Here is a 17,498-nt window from a genome sequence, read left to right as displayed (position 1 = left end):
ACATTGTACTGCAAGTTTTAGCCAGGGAAATTAGAGAAGAAAAAGAAAAAAAAAGGCAACCAAATTGGAAAGGAAGATATAAAACTACCTCTTCGTGGATGACATAATGTTATACATATAATATCCAATAATTCACAGAAAGATAAGAGCTAATAAATTCAGCAAAGTTGCAGGATACACGATGAACTCATGAAAATTAATTGTATGTTTATATACTAACATTGAAAAATTCAAAAAGAAAATCAATAAAGTAATCTCATTTACAATAGCATGAAAAGAGAATAAAAGATTGAGGAATAAAATTAACCAAGAAGTTGCAAGACTAGTATGCTGAAAATTACATAAGAATACATAAATAAATGGAAAGATGTATATTGTTAAGATGGCAATATCACCCAAAGGGATCCACAGATTCAATGCAAACCTTATAAAATTCCAACAGAATTTTTTGCTAAATAGAAAAACCCATCCTAAAATTCATATGGAATCCCAAGAGTTCCCTATAGCCAAAACGATCTTGAAGAAGTAAGTTGGAAGACTCAAACTTTCTAATTTCAAAACTTACTTAAATGGTACAACGGCAATCAAAACAGTGTAATCCTGGCATAAGGATAACATATAAATCTGTGCCACAGAATTGAGAGTCCGGAAATAAACCGTTTTACATTTACGGTTAATTGATTTTTGACAAAGGTGCTAAGACAATTAATGGGAAAGAATAGGTTTTTCAATAAACTGTGTCAGAAGAACTGGATATCCACATTCAAAAAAATGAAGTTGGATCTCTGTCTTACACCATATATAAAAATTATTTCAAAATGAATCAAAGACCTAAATATAAGAGCTAAAATGATAAAATGCTTAGAAGAAAAAGGGTAAATATTCATTATCCTGCATTTGGTAATAGATTCTTAGATATGATACCAAAAGTACAAGGAACAAAGTTCACACAAATTAAGATTTCATCAAAATTAAAAACTTGGGGTGCCTGGGTGACTCAGTCAGTTAAGCGTCTGACTATGGATTTCAGCTCAGGTCTTGATCTTAGGGTGGTGAGGTCAAGCTCCATGTCGGGCTTTGCTTAGCATGGAGTCAGTGTGAGATTCTTTCTTCCTCCTTCTCACTACTCCCCCACTCTCATACTCTCTCTCTCAATAAATACATAAGTTAAAAAAACCTAAAAAAATTAAAAACTCTGTGCATAAAGGACATTATCAAGAAAAGTAGAAAAGACAACCCATAGAATGGGAGAAAACATTTGCAAATCATGTATCTGATAGTGGTCTAGTACCCAGAATATATAAAAAACATTTCCAACTCAACAAAAGACAAATAAGCCACTTAAAAACAACCTCATTTTTTAAAAGAAGCAAAAGACTTGAATAGACATTTCTTCTAAAAAGATATACAAATGGGCAATAAGCAGCAATAACCGATGTTCATCATAATTAGACATTAGGGAGATGGAAATCAAAACCACACTGAGATACCACTTCACACCCACTCAATGACTATAGTTTCATTTTTTAAAAAATTTATTTATTTGTCAGGGAGAGAGAGAGTGAGCAAGCAGCAGGCAGAGGGAGAAGCAGACTCACTGCTGAGAAGGACCCTGATGCTGGACTCGATCCCAGGACCCTAGGATCATGACCTGAGCTGAAGGCAGATGCTTAAGACACTGAGCCAGCCAGGCATCCCTAATTTTCTTTTTTAAGGAAAATAACAATATGTTAAACAAATATCTGGTGAATGAATGTAATACAAAATGAAAGCGAAGATAAATATAGTTTGGATTTATGAAAGGCTTTGGGGATGAGGCTGGACTTAAGCTAGCACAAGAATTTTTTTAGTTTTTAAAATTTTTTATTTTTTTAAGTTTTTATTTAAATTCTAGTTAGCTAACATACAGTGTAATATTCGTTTCAGGTGTACTAGACAGTGATTCAACACTTCCATACAACACCTGCAGCTCCTCATGTTAAGTGCATTCCTTAATCCCCATCACCTATTTTACCCATCCCCAAACTACCTCCCCTTTGTTAACCATTAGTTTGCTCTTTATGGTTAAGAGTCTGTTTCTTGGGGCGCCTGGGTGGCTCAACCGTTAAGCATCTGCCTTGGGCTCAGGTCGTGATCCCAGGGTCCTGGGATTGAGCCCCGCATCAGGCTCCCTGCTCAGCAGGATGCCTGGTTCTCCCCCTGCTACTCCCCCTGGTTGTGTTCCCTCTCTTGCTGTCTCTTTCGGTCAAATAAATAAAATCTTTAAAAAAAAAAAAGAGTCTGTTTCTTGGTTTGCCTCTCTCTCTCTTTTCTCCCCTTCGCTCATTTGTTTTGTTTCTTAAATTCTACACGAGTGAAATCGTAAGGTATTTGTCTCTCTCTGACTGACTTATTTCACTTAGCATAATACTCTCTAGCTCCATCCATGTCATTGCAAGTGCAAAATTTCATTCTTCTTTATAGGTAATATTCCATTACGTGTATGTGTGTGTGTGTGTGTGTGTGTGTGCTTCTTTATCCATTCATTAGTCGATGGACACTTGGGCTCTTTTCATAGTTTGGCTATTATGGACATTGCTGCTATAAACATTGTGGTGCCTATATTATGTAAATCAGTATTTTTGTATTCTTTGGATAATACCTAGTAAAGCAACTGTTGGATTGTAGAGGGTAGCTCTATTTTTTACTTTTTGCGAACCCTCCATACTGTTTTCCAGAGTGGCTGCACCAGACTGCATTCCCATCAACAGTGCAAGAAGGTTCCCCTTTCTTCACATCCTTGCCAACACCTTTTGCTTCTTGTGGCACAAGAATAATTAATCTAAGGGATAGGCCTTGCAACTAAACTCAACAATTGTATGTATGAGTCTTTAGAGAGGGGCAGCAGCATTAATCACATTTCCAAAGGAAGTCACCACCTATAAAAATATAATAACCACAGAGCTAAGCCTTACAGGATGCCTAAAGGCTGACTAAGAAGGAGAAAGAAAGGATTGTTCAACTGGGCAAAGGAAAGAGGAGGTATGAAGGGGGAACTGTATAGGTAACATCTGAAAGTTGAGTTAGGATTGGTAAGGTGATCAACCACCCAAAATAACAAATGTTGAGGGGGGAGAAAAAGATGGTGGAGGAGTAGGGAACACTTTTTCATCTGGTCCCCTGAATCGAGCTGGATATCTTCCAGACCATCTTGAACACCCATGAAATCAGCCTGAGACATAAGAAGATACATCTGGATCTCTATAAATGAACATCTACAGCGCTGAGTATTGAGGTATGAAGGGGGAGCCGTGAATCTGTGCACAGATATCAGAAGATAAATGGGAGGGGGAGGGAGCCACTGAGCTCGGGCACCAGGAAGCAATAGCCTCATGCACTGGGGAGCGGGCCAGACTCGCGGACTGGTAGCTGCCGAGAAACCAGACTGAACCGGGAGTTCAGGAGCGCACACGACCAGACTGAAAACTGGAGCTCCAGAGTGTGCACTCGAACCAGACTGAAACTGGGAACTCGGGAGCTCACGCAGTAAGCAGGGGCAGCTGGCAGTGTTAGAAGCACAAAGGGCAGAGACCTCCTGGCCCTGGGAGCGAGGACTGGGAGAACGGCTGTGGGGTGCACAACCTGGGACACTGTGGGGTTTTTAGCAGCACTGACAGAAACAGAGTTAGAGCGGCCAGAAGAGCTCAGTGAAGAACAGACTGCGATCTCTCTGTTCTGAGACAGAGGCTAGGATAGGGCCACTACTGCTCTGACACTCAGAAGAGTCACAGAGAACTGCTGGGGAAAGCCGCCAGAGAACAAAAGCCCGGAAAAACCGGTTCGCACTGTGGCCATCCCCCCCCCCCCCCCCCCCCCCCCGGGGACAGGGCAACTCTGCCCAAACAGGGTTGCCTGAGTATCAGCACAGCAGGCCCCTCCCCAAGAAGGCAGGCTGAAAAAACAAGAAGCCCACATCCCTAAGGTCCCTATAAAACAAGTGCTCCCTTGCTTGGGTCCTGGTCAATAATTTGGGCTCTGTACATCCCCATAACCACACCTCATCAGAATGACAAGGAGGAGGAACCCCCAGCAAAGGAAAGAAACAGAGACTGTGGCCTCTGCCACAGAACTAATGGATATGGATATAACCAAATTCTTAGAAATGGATTTCAGAGTAACAATGGTCAAGATGATGTGTAGGCTTGAAAAAAATTTTAACGAAAATGTTAACAAGAATATAGAATCTCTAAGGGTGGAAACGAGAGTGAATCTGGCAGAAATTAAGAATGCTATGAATCAAATGCAGTCTAAACTGGATGCTCTGACGGCCAGGGTAAACAAGGCAGAAGAACGAATTAGTGAGTTGGAAGATGAGATGATAGAAAAGAAGAAAAAAGAGGGAACATGGCTTAAAAAACTCCAATTTCAAGAATGCAGAATACGGGAAATTACTGACTCAATGAAATGTTCTAATGTCAGAATCACTGGCATCCCCGAGGGGGTGGAGAAAGAGAGAGGTCTAGAAAAGATATTTGAAGAAATTGTAGCTGAGAACTTCCCTAATCTGGTGAAGGAAACAAGAATTTGTGTCCAAGAGGCAGAGAGGTCCCCTCCCAAGTTCAATGAGAACAGACCAACACCATGTCACATAATAGTACAATTCGCAAATCTTAGATACAAGCAAAAAATCTTGAAAGTGGCCAGGGGGAAGAGAATCCTCACCTACAGAGGGAGGAACATCAGAATAATGTCAGACCTGTCTACAGAGACCTGGCAAGCCAGAAAAAGCTGACAAGGCATATTCAGAGCAAAGTGAGAAGAACATGCAGTCAAGGATACTTCATCCAGCAAGGCTGTCATTCAGAATTGATGGAGAGACAAGGACCTTCCAACACTGGCAGAAACTGAAAGAATATGTGAAATTTTAAGGGGGGTTCTATAAAAGTAAAAAGACCCCAACAGTGATACAGAATAGAAATTTACAATCTATAGAAACAAAGACTTCACAGGCAACATGACAACATTAAAATCATATCTCTCAATAATCACTGGCAATGTGAATGGCCTAAATGCTCCCATAAAACGCCACAGTGTTGCAGACTGGATAAAAAGACATGACCCGTTCATATGCTGTCTACAAGAGACTCATTTTGAACCTAAAGATACATCCAGACTGAAAGTGAAGGGATGAAGAACCATTTTTCATACCAGAGGACCTCAAAAGAAAGCTGGGGTAGCAATTCTCATATCAGACAGATTAGATTTTAAGCTAAAGACCACAGTTAGAGATACAGAAGGACACTGTATTATTCTTAAAAGGGTGTATCCAACAAGGGGATCTAACAATTATAAATATCTATGACCCCAACAAGGGAGCAGCTAGATATACAGGCCAACTCTTAACCAGAAAAAAGAAACATATAGATAATAATACGATAATAGTAGGGGACCTCAACACTCCGCTCTCAGCAACAGACAGATCACCTAAGCAGAAAATCAACAAAGAAACAAGAGCTTTGAATGACACACTGGACCAGATGGACCTCACAGATATATACAGAACACTACACACTAGAACAACAGAACACTCATTCTTTTCGAATGCACATTGAACTTTCTCCAGAACAGACCATATACTGGGTCACAAAACAAGTCTCAACCGATAGCAAAAGACTGAGATTATTCCCAGCATATTCTCAGAACACAATGCTTTGAAACTAGAACTCAATCACAAGGAAAAATTTGGAAGAAACTCACACACTTGGAAACTAAGAACCATCCTGCTTAAGATTGATTGGATAAACTAGGAAATTAAAGAACTTAAGCAATTTATGGAAACCAATGAGAATGAAAACACATTGGTCCAAAACCTATGGGACACTGCAAAGGAGGTCCTAAGGGAGAAATACATAGCCATCCAAGTCTCACTCAAAGGAATAGAACAATTTAAAACACAGTCTTTATATTCTCACCTTAAGAAGCTGGAGTTGGAACAGGAGAACAGGCCTAACCCACGCACGAGAAGACAATTGATCAAGATTAGAGCAGAGATCAATGAATTAGAAACCAGGAACACAGTAGAGCAGATCAACAAAACTAGAAGCTGGTTCTCTGAAAGAATTAATAAGATCGATAAGCCACTTGCCAGACTTATTCAAAAGAACAGGGAAAGGACCTAAATTAATAAAATTATGAATGAAAGGGGAGAGATCACGACTGACACCAAGGAAATAGAAACAATCATTAGAAACTATTATCAACAACTATATGCCAATAAATTATACAACCTTGAAGAAATGGATGCCTTCCTGGAAACCTATAAACTACCAGGACTGAAACAGGAAGAAAGTGATTATCTAAACAGGCCAATTAATCGTGAAGAGATTGAAGCAGTGATCAAAAACCTTCTAATAAACAAGAGTCCAGGGCTTGACAGATTCCCTGGGGAATTCTACCAAACATTCAAAGAAGAAATAATACCTATACTCCTGAAATTCTTTCAAAAAACAGAAACAGAAGGAAAACTACCAAACTCATTCTATGAGGCCAGTATTATCTTGATCCCAAAACCAGGCAAAGACCCCATCAAAAAGGAGAATTACAGACCAATATCCCTGATGAACATGGATGCAAAAATTCTCAACAAGATCTCAGCTAATAGGATCCAACAGTACATTAAAAAGATTATCCATCACGACCAAGTGGGATTCATCCCTGGGGTGCAAGGGTGGTTCAACATTCGCAAATTGATCAGTGTGATAGATCTATTAATAAGAGAAGAGACAAGAACCATATCATCCTCTCAATTGATGCAGAAAAAGCATTTGACAAAAAACAGCATCCTTTCCTGATTAAAACCCATCAGAATGTAGGGATAGAGGGTACATTCTTTAATTTCATAAAAATCATCTATGAAAAGCCTACAGTGAATATCATTCTCAATGGGGAAAAGCTGAGAGCCTTTCCCTTAAGATCAGGAACACAGCAAGGATGCCCACTCTCGCCATTATTATTCAACATAGTACTAGAAGTCCTGGCAACAGCAATCAGACAACAAAAAAGAATAACAAGTGTTCAAATTGGCAAAGAATAAGTCAAACTCTCTCTCTTCACAGATGACATGATACTTTATATGGAAAAACCAAGACTCCACCCCCAAAATACTAGAACTCATGGAACAATTCAGAAATGTGGCAGGATATAAAATCAATGCTCAGAAATCAGTTGCATTTCTAAACATGAACAATGAGACTAAAGAAAGAGAAATTAGGGAATCGATTCCATTTACAATAGCACCAAAACCCATAAGATACCTTGGAATAAACTTAACCAGAGAAGTAAAGGATTTATACTCTAGAAACTACAGAACACTGATGAAAGACATTGAAGAAGACACAAAAAGATGGAAAAACATTCCATGCTCACGGATCAGAAGAATAAACATAGTTAAAATGTCTACACTACCCAGAGCAATCTACACTTTCAATGCCATCCCAATCAAAATACCAATGACATTTTTCAAAGAGCTGGAACAAACAATCCTGAAATTTGTGTGGAACCAGAAAGGACCCCGAATCACCAAGGAAATGTTGAAAAAGAAAAACAAAGCTGGGGGCATCACGTTGCCTGATTTCAAGCTATACTACAAAGCTGCGATCACCAAGACAACATGGTACTGGCACAAAAACAAACACATAGACCAATGGAGCAGAATAGAGACTCCAGAAACGGACCCTCAGCTCTATGGTCAACTAATCTTTGACAAAGCAAGAAAAAAACATCCAGTGGAAAAAAGACAGTCTCTTCAATAAATGGTGCTGGGAAAATAGGACAGCTATATACGAAAGAATGAAACTTGACCAGTCTCTCACACCATACACAAAGACAAACTCCAAATGGATGAAAGACCTCGATGTGAGACAGGAATCCATCAAAATCATAGAGGAGAACATAGGCTGTAACCTTTTCGACATCGGCCACAGCAACTTCTTTCATGACACACCTCCAAAGGCAAGAGAAACAAACAAACAAACAAAAAATGAACTTGTGGGACTTCATCAAGATAAGAAGTTTCTGCACAGCAAAGGAAACAGTCATCAAAACAAAGAGGCAACCCACAGAATGGGAGAAGATATTTGCAAATGAAACTACAGATAAAAGGTTGGTATCCAAGATCTATAAAGAACTTCTCAAACTCAATACACGAGAAACAAATAATCAAACCAAAAAATGGGCAGAAGATATGAACAGACACTTTTCCAATGAAGACATACAAATGGCTAACAGACACATGAAAAAATGTTCAACATCACTAGCCGTCAGGGAAATTCAAATCAAAACCACATTGAGATACCACCTTAAGCCAGTTAGAATGGCAAAAATGGACAAGGCAAGAAACAACAAATGTTGGAGAGGATGTGGAGAAAGGGGAACCCTCTGACACTGTTGGTGGGAATGCAAGTTGGTACAGCCACTTTGGAAAACAGTGTGGAGGTCCCTCAAAAAGTTAAAAATAGAGGTACCCTATGACCCAGCAATTGCTCTACTGGGTATTTACCCCAAAGATACAGACGTAGTGAAGAGAAGGGCTATATGCACCCCAATGTTCATAGCAGCATTGTCCATAATAGCTAAACTGTGGAAGGAGCTGAGATGCCCTTCAACAGACGAATGGATTAAGAAGTTGTGGTCCATATATACAATGGAATATTACTCAGCCATCGGAAAGAACGATTACCCAACATTTGCAGCAACATGGACGAGACTGGAGGAGATTATGCTAAGTGAAATAAGCAAGCAGAGAACAATAATTATCATATGGTTTCACTCATTTATGGAACATAAGGAATAGCAGGGAGATCGGTAGGAGAAGGAAGGGAAGAATGAAGGGGGAGTAAACAGAAGGGGGAATGAACCATGAGAGATTATGGACTCTGGGAAACAAACTGAGGGTTTCAGAGGGGAGGGGGTGGGGGACTGGGCTAGGCTGGTGATGGGTATTAAGGAGGGCTCGTATTGCATGGAGCACTGGGTGTTATAGGCAAACAATGAATCATGGAACACCACATCAAAAACTAATGATGTACTGTATGGTGACTAACATAACATAATAAAAAATAAAAATAAATAAAAAAATAAAACTGAAAAAATAAAATAAAATAAAATGCCTAATTCACTTGGAAAAAAAAAACAAATGTTTACTTTCATTCAGATACTGCATTAAGTACTTTTATATCCCTTTTTCTTCTTGAATATTCATAACTTAACCATTAAGTAATAATGATGTTAATATTATTGTTATTTCTATTTTAGAGAAGACTAGCACTTAGAAATAAAAAGCAATATACCCAATATCATAGAACTACTAACCAACAGAAATGAAAATATCTGATGCCAAAGTTCATGCTGTTTTGTAAGGCACAATGCATATTACTTCCCAAATTTGAAAAAGGTCTTTGTAACTTATTTTAATACAGCTTCCTACTTAATTTACTGATAATAATAGTTAGCTTCATGAAAAACTTTTAAGAACATATATTTATTAGCCCCAATAATTACTACTAATTCCTAATACATACATACATAATTGGGCCACAATATTACTCAAAGATCAATGCCAGGAAAAACAATTGGCATCCTATCAAGTCAACCCTTTACTAACAACTACAGTAGCGTTATAAAATCTTCTTGGCTTTTTAAATTCAAATTTTGAGAAAATCAACAGTCCTTTTTAAAGAAGCACATTAGGTACATGGACAGTTTGAGGAAAAATTTTACTTGCTTTTTGTAAACACTCCAGCACTTTGTTTGTATTCCTTTCATATGTCAGGAAAAATTGTGAAAGACTTTTAAATGGACAAAAAATATTAGGTGTCTTGGGTAGTGGAGCATTCTGGATTATCTTCTACAGCCTTTCAGCTATTTTACAACTCTAATTTGCAGAAAACTGATAGTAATATAAATGGTTCGTATCCAGATGATTCTTTTGTCCAACAGAAGTGCAATGGGCTGCTTTGCAGACTAAGTGTTGCATCTATTTGTAAATTCATTTCCACATTCTTAATGCTCATATATTTTTGTTTGAGCTTTCCTGTGAAGCAGTTGTAGTCTCTGTCTGGTTCCCTCAATAATTAATGTATGAAATAACACCTCAGATATGTATTCATTTAGTATTTGTAATAAAGTTATGGTTTTACTTTCAAAAAATTATTAAGAGTTTTAGAGATCATCCACTGAGATGCCCAGTGAATTCAACTAATAGGACCAGGCAAACCACATTGTTGGAGAAGCATAATTTTAAGCACTTGCTTAAGCCCACAGGTATCTTTGTGTTGCAACCACAGGTAAATCCCAAATGATAATAGAACTCTTTTCTTTTTCCTTTGCTCATTTGCTTTGTTTCCAATTCCATATGTGAATGAAATCATATGGTATTTGTCTGACTTACTTTGCTTAGCATTATACTTTCTAGCTCCATCCATGTCATTTAAATGGGAAGATTTCATTCTTTTTTATGGCCGAATAATATTTCATTATATACATCACATCTTCTTTATCCATTCATCAGCTGATAGACATCTGGGCTGCTTCCCCCCAAAAGGGAGACATGCACCAAACATAGGGGTGCGTGTCTCCCTTTGAATTAGTGTTTTTGTATTTCAGGGGTAAATACCCACTAGCGTATTCTTGGTTTGTAGGGTAATTCTATTTTTAACTTTCTGAGAAAACTCCATATTGTTTTCCATAGTGGGTGTACTAGTTTGCATTCCCACCAATAGTGCATGAGGGTCCCTATTTCTCCACTTCCTTGCCAACACTTGTTTCTTGTGTTATTGATATTAGTCATATTGATAGGTGCGAGGTGATGTCTCATTGTAGTTTTGATTTGCATTCCCCTGATGATGAGTGATGCTGACCATTTTTTCATGTGTCTGTTGGCTATCTGGATGTCTTCTTTAGAGAAATGTTTGTTCATGTCTTCTGTTCGTTTTTTAACTGGATCTCCCTAAGGATTTTAAGCCCAATTTCACTTTATTACTTCTTTTTCTTCTTTTTTTTTTTTGCCTCTCATTGTATTTTATTTTTTTTAAAGGTTTAATTTATTTATTAGAGAGAGAGCATGTGTGAGACAGAGAGCAAGCGAGTGAGCAGGAGTAGAGGCAGAGGGAGAGGGAGAAGCAGATCCCCAGCTGAGCAGAAAGCCTGATGCAGGGCTCAATTCCAGGACTCTGGGATCATGACCTGAGCCGAAGGCAGAAGCTTAACCAACTGCCTCTCATTTTATATTCATATTAGGGACTGAGATTTTTTTTGGCATCCATCATCTAAATTATTACTGGTTAGTCAGTTATACTTATCAGTTTAATCTTTTCTAGCCTGGAACTTTTTACAAACTATCATGCAGCCAGGGACTAAAACAAGTGATATGTATTCTTAAAAGTTTTTATCTGAAGATTTGTAATCTCAAGAAATTGTATCAAGACTCAGCTCTCTAAATAGTTTAAATGAGAACATAATGAAGGAAAAGAAAGTAAGATGAAAAATCATGAGGCAAAAAGCAGGGTTAATAGTAATTAAATATTAGTTTGACCAATTTGTTTGTATTTTAAGAATCTTAATGAAATTAGAGTATTTCAGTTACAGGAGAAACTCTATTAAATTCCTTGATGGAATAGGCTCAGTGGCACTTACGCTTTTAGGAAAAAAGCATGCTGAAGATCCTTCGGAATAAAACACATCTTCCGTAATATGTTATAGTTTATCCTCCAAGGATAGGAGTTAGGCTGTATGCTTGCAAAACGATCAACGCAAAAGCCTATTGTCTTACCCGTTCATCTGCACTGCCTGTTGCATCATGGAAATAATTGATGAGACCAGGAATGGGCTGCTCACCGTGTGCCATGATAACAGCTGAGCTGGTGTAGAATGGATGCTTCTAATGCACAACACATAACAACTATGAATACAGTGACAGGAAGACATGAAACTATACAAGCAAAATGACTAGAAAGGAAAAGGGTGAAAACAAATGAAACAATGAAATGCCAAAATTTTTCAAATGTAGAATGACAATATCAGCTTAAACTTTAAAAGTTGTAAGCTTTTTCTTAAGGTTGAAATTGATGGTACTTTTTACTCTTTTAATTAATAGTAAAAGAGTAAGAAGATATAATGATTTAAAAATATACCTATTTAACCATTCAGTTCCATAAAAACAAAAACAAAAGAAAAATCACATACAATTTAAATACTTACTAGCCTTAAGTAAGACTTAATGGACCACTGAATAGATCTGGAGACAAATTATTAGGTCTTCAATGAAAGAATTACCTACTGGTTGTCAAAAGGAACACCTTAAAAAGATCTCTATGATCCTTTCTAATCTATGTACTATAAAAAATCCTCTCAAGCTATGCTCATAGCCAAAATATCTGGGTGATGACCTAAAACTTTAGGAATTCCTAAAGTTTGTGCTCTCAATCAATGAACAATCATTATGAAATGATATGTTACTTTCTGAAGATTTTAGAGCATACTGGGTGGATTATACTAGGTCTGAATAATAATATAAATGATGTTCTATGACTAAGGTGACTAAATTTATGCAAGTACTTGTTGTATTCTAAGTATTTATTACCAAAACTGCCCAAAGAGAATCTGTAATACTTTGGTACTACTCCAATAATATTACTTTATTTAATAAAAAATGCAAATATATTATATCTATTTCCTCTCTAAACCACTAGGATAATTTAAGTCAAGTAACATTTAAGTAAGTATTAATTGCCGAAAAACGCTGTCTTAAAAAAATATTAATCTTTTTCAACTAAGTTTTTGAATCATCTATGGTCTTTTACCTTTAGTCTGCTACTCCTTTATGAATTTGTGAATATTTGATGTTATAAATGTATATTTAATATGACCACAAAAATGTCACATTTTACGTATTTACCTGTTACTTCAATAGGTAACAGCAATATCTTTAATGTCTCAGAACTGAGAACAAACTTCAATGCTTTCAAGGACTCTATATTATGGAGGGCACATAGCTATCGAGTGTCATGAATATCCTGTTTTTTTTAAGGATGTCCTGAAGAGATACTGAACTTAGAAAAAAATGGATGGAAAGAGGGATGAAATCAGTACATTCACCTGTGGTTCCTTTAAATCTTTGGGTCTCTGTCAGCAGGCTTACCTTGGCAGCAATGGCTGCTGCAGTTATATGTGATGAAGAACTGTCTTCTGTTGAAGCAACACCACTGTCTTTCTTCTCTTCTTCCTCTTCCTCACATTGAACCCCTTTGTCTTCTGTCTGTTTATGGGGGCTAGTTGTGGGAGGAGGGGAAAGAGGAGGTGGTGGGGAAGGTAAATCTTCAAGTTCATCATGCACTTCCTTTACTTTTACAATGGCATCACGTAAAAGGTCAATGGCATGAGGTAGAGCTGGCAGTATAAACTGAAAGCATTCCTGTATGCAAAAGGAAGAAAAAAAAAGAAGATAAAGCACTTTCATAGGCATATAAAATGGTAACAATCAAACTTATTTGTGATTTTGGATCTATATTTCTCTCCATCTATCTTAAGAATGAATCATACTGAAAATATTGTCTTTGCATGTGAAATATGAGGTAAACATGATACACAGTATTCTCTGTAAGCTGTAGAAAACTACAGTACTATATAAGCTTATAGTACATTTTTCTTAGAGTAAAATTTCTATACAACTTTGGGTTTTAAAGATGCATTGTGGGAAAGGCAGGAAACAGTTTTCACCTTTCTAGTTAGAGCAGAACACTAGAATTAACAAACCAATTGAGGACTGACTTATTTTATTCAGAGAGCTAAAGTTCTGACTATTATCATAAACTATAGCTAGGCAACATTGTGCAATATACAAAAACAGATATGTTTTTCCAGAGCACTGCATAAAAATTAATATAGTTTCCTGCTCAAGTGCCCATTATTACCTATAATGTATCACCAAAAGAGAAAAGGTGAGAACTTTAAAATCAGAACACTGGGCCAGATATGTTTGGGGAATGTGTTTGGGCAGAGGTCTTTCTCTTTTACATTTAAAGTAACTTACCTTAAAATTTAAGATGTAAAGAAATATCTTAAAATTTACAGAGGGTTATGGGGAATACCTGTAAGGGTACCTGATCTTTTGACTTCTCTTTATATGGCTCAATCATTTTAGTGATAAAGATTATATAGCAAAGAATTTAATCTTGACAAAAGAGAGCTCTGGCCTTTACTTTCAGCTTTTGGGAGGTGAACTATAGTTCCTGGTCTTGCCTAAAAGGAGTGTCTTTGTTTGCTTGAGATTTGGCCACTGGACAATCTAATAATGTGGATTATTATGAGGACTTTGGGAAACATGATATTAATTTTGCGTCTGGAAGAAACTGGAGACTAAAGGCATAAGTTTTCCCTCTGGGAAGGGTTAGACTAGAGGTCAGCCATGTGGGTAATATGCAATCAAGTCCCAATAAGAACTCTGGACATCAAAGGCAAAGGTGAGTGTGCCTAGTTAGTGATATTCTGTGTGTATTGTCTCTTTTATGGCCAAGAAGAGGTAATGCTGTCCCTGGCTCCATGGGAACGGATGTCAGAAGTTCCTCATTTGGTACCTCTCAGGATTTGCCCTATGTGCCTTTTCTCTTGGCTGATTTCAGTCTGTATTCTTTCCCTGCAATACACCACAACTGTGAGTATAGCAGCTTTCAATAAGTTCTGTGAGTCCTTCAGTTAATTATTAAAATTGAGGGAGGTTTTAGAAACTCCCTAAATTGCAATTTGGTGTCAGAACCGAGGAAAGTCTTGTGGAGTGCTCCAACTTTAAAGTTGGGTAACTTTTGCAGTTGGCCCAAACTCCTACGGTTGGTGTTAGAAGTATGACTCATTAGAAAGATCCTGACTCATGTGATCATGAAACATCATCTGGGCAGAGAAAGGAAGAGAGGGTGGGGATGATTAATCTTTAGAGCCTGGATAAACACAGGGTCACCGACAGAATGCAACTGCAGCTGTGCTGTGATTAGTTATTGGAGATAAAAGTTAGCAACGGAATTTTGAAATGAAGGATCCAACTTTTAAGGAGTTGTTATGCATTGGATGCATAAAGAAACAAGGTAAATTTATAATCTCTTAGTTATTGTTATTTGCACTAGCTAAAACAAAAGGAAGAATGTTGGGGTGAATCCTGAGGTTGTGTCAAGCTCAGATTTTGGCTGATCTAACATGTAGCTGCCAGCCCCTGAGCTGCTTCCAAAAAAATTGTTATACTGAAGTGATTAATAGCGAATAAAGTTAGACTTATTCATAAGAGAATGGAGTAAGAGAAATGAGAGATTCAGGGGACTTGACCCATAGGGTGGAAATATTTAAATGATTATTAAGAAATGGATGAATAAAGTGAGCATTGTTGTGGGCAAAAGAAAGGCGTTAATGTAGCAGCATTATGGGTTGAGTAGACAGATGGGAGCACTGGTCTCCCAACACTGAAAGGTCCTCAACAATCTCTATTTACCCTAGTTTGAAGGCTTTTAAAAGCTAGAAGGCAAAGATAACTAAAAGAAACCTCACCTTGAATAACCTTAAGTGATGGTCCCATAATATAATCAAGATAAGGCCTGACAAAATTTTGAGTGTTACTCCCTTGGTCCCAATCAGGCCTAGAAATCCAAGGCCATATGCACATAAATGGATAAAATGGTCATGGGATGGAGAAGATAATTTTCTGGGATTCCTCAACATGGGACCCACCATGTACTATGATTCTAATACCTGTTGAAGTTCTAATGGGAGGTACGGTTAGATTGGAAGGATACAGGGATGCAACAGTTGATGGAATTATAGTGAAAGTTGGGATGAAAATTAGAATGTCTAGACAGTGAACTTCATATGAAGTGATTGGTCTCCTTTACTTGACTGTATTATGGGGATGGATATTATGTTTGACTAGACAAGTCTTCCCTTACCTAGTATTGTAAAATAGAAAGCACATAAATCTACTCTTCCACCAGTATACATGCTAAGTGGGAACAAATAAGATGGCCTGAGTCCACACAGGTCATTAATTTGCTGTACAACAGACCTCTGTGGAGTGCAAACTGGGTTTATGGAAAAAATCTGTGAATGCCACCTAGCAACAACTACTGAGACTTTGGGCCAGAAAATTTCCATTTGCGAGACAATTACTAGCTTGCTATTGGACTTTAATTGAGTCTACCCTTATGAGTGAAGAACATAAAATAATCTTGAAGCCTGAAATATCCATAATGTTTTGGGAATATCAGAGAAATGCTCTAATGGGAAGGCAATGCCCAGGAGAGTTCCATAATAAAATGGAAATGGTGCATATAGGATCATGCTACCAGGAGAATGCAAGGAGGTACTCACGAGCAGGTAGCCTCTTTTCACCTAGGGCCGACTTCGGAACCACCTGAGGAGCTGCTGGATCCTATGGCCACTTGGGCCACTTGGGCGGTGCCCTATAAACAGCTTTCTATTGATCAACAAAGAGCTGCTTGGTTTATGGATGGCAATTCCAAGGTGAAGGGACAGCATCCTGTTTGGAAGGCCGCCACTCTGATTGAAGAAGGTAAAAACAAATCAGCTCGATAGGCTGAACTGCATGATGTTTGCCCCTATGTTTGGGTTTTTACCAACTCATAGGAAGTGTGCAGTGGCCTGGCCATATGGTCAGGCAGCAGGGCAATGAAAAATTGGTCTAGCAAATGGATGCTTTTATGGGGCATGGCCTATGGAAGTCACTCTGGGAATATAAGGTGTATGTTAAAGTAGGGTATGTCAATGCCCATCAGAAGAACCCCCTTTCAGAAATGGAAGTTAACTGGAACTGGTGAGCAGATATCCCAGTATGCATGCTTGACGTGGCACCTGGGTCCATCAGATGAGTGGGCAATGGGGGGGCTGCAACAATGCAGACATGGGCTGAATTAATATATTCTTCTTGTACCCACTGAAGCACAAAATACCAATGAGAACTGTTCTGTCTGCTAACAAAAAAGACAGACAGCAGAAGGTTATGCAGCATATTCCATAGGGGAAAGTCCTGCACATAGCTAGCAAGTTGGACTGATGCTGCTAGTCCCTTGAGGCTACAAGTGACTCCTAACAGGAGACATTTACTCTGGACTGGGTTTTGCTTACCCAATGGTAGACGCAAATACTCCGTGTACTATAAAAAGACTAGAACAGAAAATATTGCACCAATGACTGCAGAGTCACATTTCTTTAGACCAAAGTACATACTTTAATATTCAGAGCAATGATTTGATAGAAAATGGGAATGGGCTATGGAAACATTTGTTGTCTAACAAAGGAGGAGCATGGCTTATATGCTCTCATTAGTGTGTGGTCACATTCAACAAGAGGGAGGCCAAGGAAGGGTCCCCACTAAACACAGTCCTCTACTTTTCTAGGGAAGAGGGGGCTGGGGCACGATGCTATTAGGACTATACTTTTTCCTTTAGGACTATACTTTTTCTTTTATC

The 17,498-nt window shown here is 38.1% G+C and overlaps 1 protein-coding gene across 14 annotated transcripts in view; it reads right to left on the bottom strand.

Moving 5' to 3' along the window:
• GPHN (gephyrin) overlaps window positions 1-17,498 on the bottom strand; it is a 609,565-nt gene that overhangs the window by 227,051 nt on the left and 365,016 nt on the right. For 7 of the 14 annotated variants that reach the window (XR_004620093.1, XM_034642043.1, XM_034642044.1 and 4 more), the window contains 2 exons: window positions 13,175-13,447; window positions 11,807-11,914 (listed from right to left, as the gene is read on the bottom strand). Coding sequence is in view for 13 of the 14 variants with exons in the window: in XM_034642043.1 (XP_034497934.1) it covers window positions 11,807-11,914; window positions 13,175-13,447 (381 nt within the window). In the remaining variant the exon portion in view is untranslated. The remainder of the gene's footprint in view (window positions 1-11,806; window positions 11,915-13,174; window positions 13,448-17,498) is intronic. The other 7 variants (XM_034642048.1, XM_034642056.1, XM_034642052.1 and 4 more) reach the window with 1 other exon arrangement.

This window comes from Ailuropoda melanoleuca, chromosome 14 (assembly GCF_002007445.2).
Source record: "Ailuropoda melanoleuca isolate Jingjing chromosome 14, ASM200744v2, whole genome shotgun sequence".
In the NCBI taxonomy this organism is placed as follows: Eukaryota; Metazoa; Chordata; class Mammalia; order Carnivora; family Ursidae; genus Ailuropoda; species Ailuropoda melanoleuca.
This window is presented reverse-complemented; position numbering and strand designations above follow the sequence as displayed.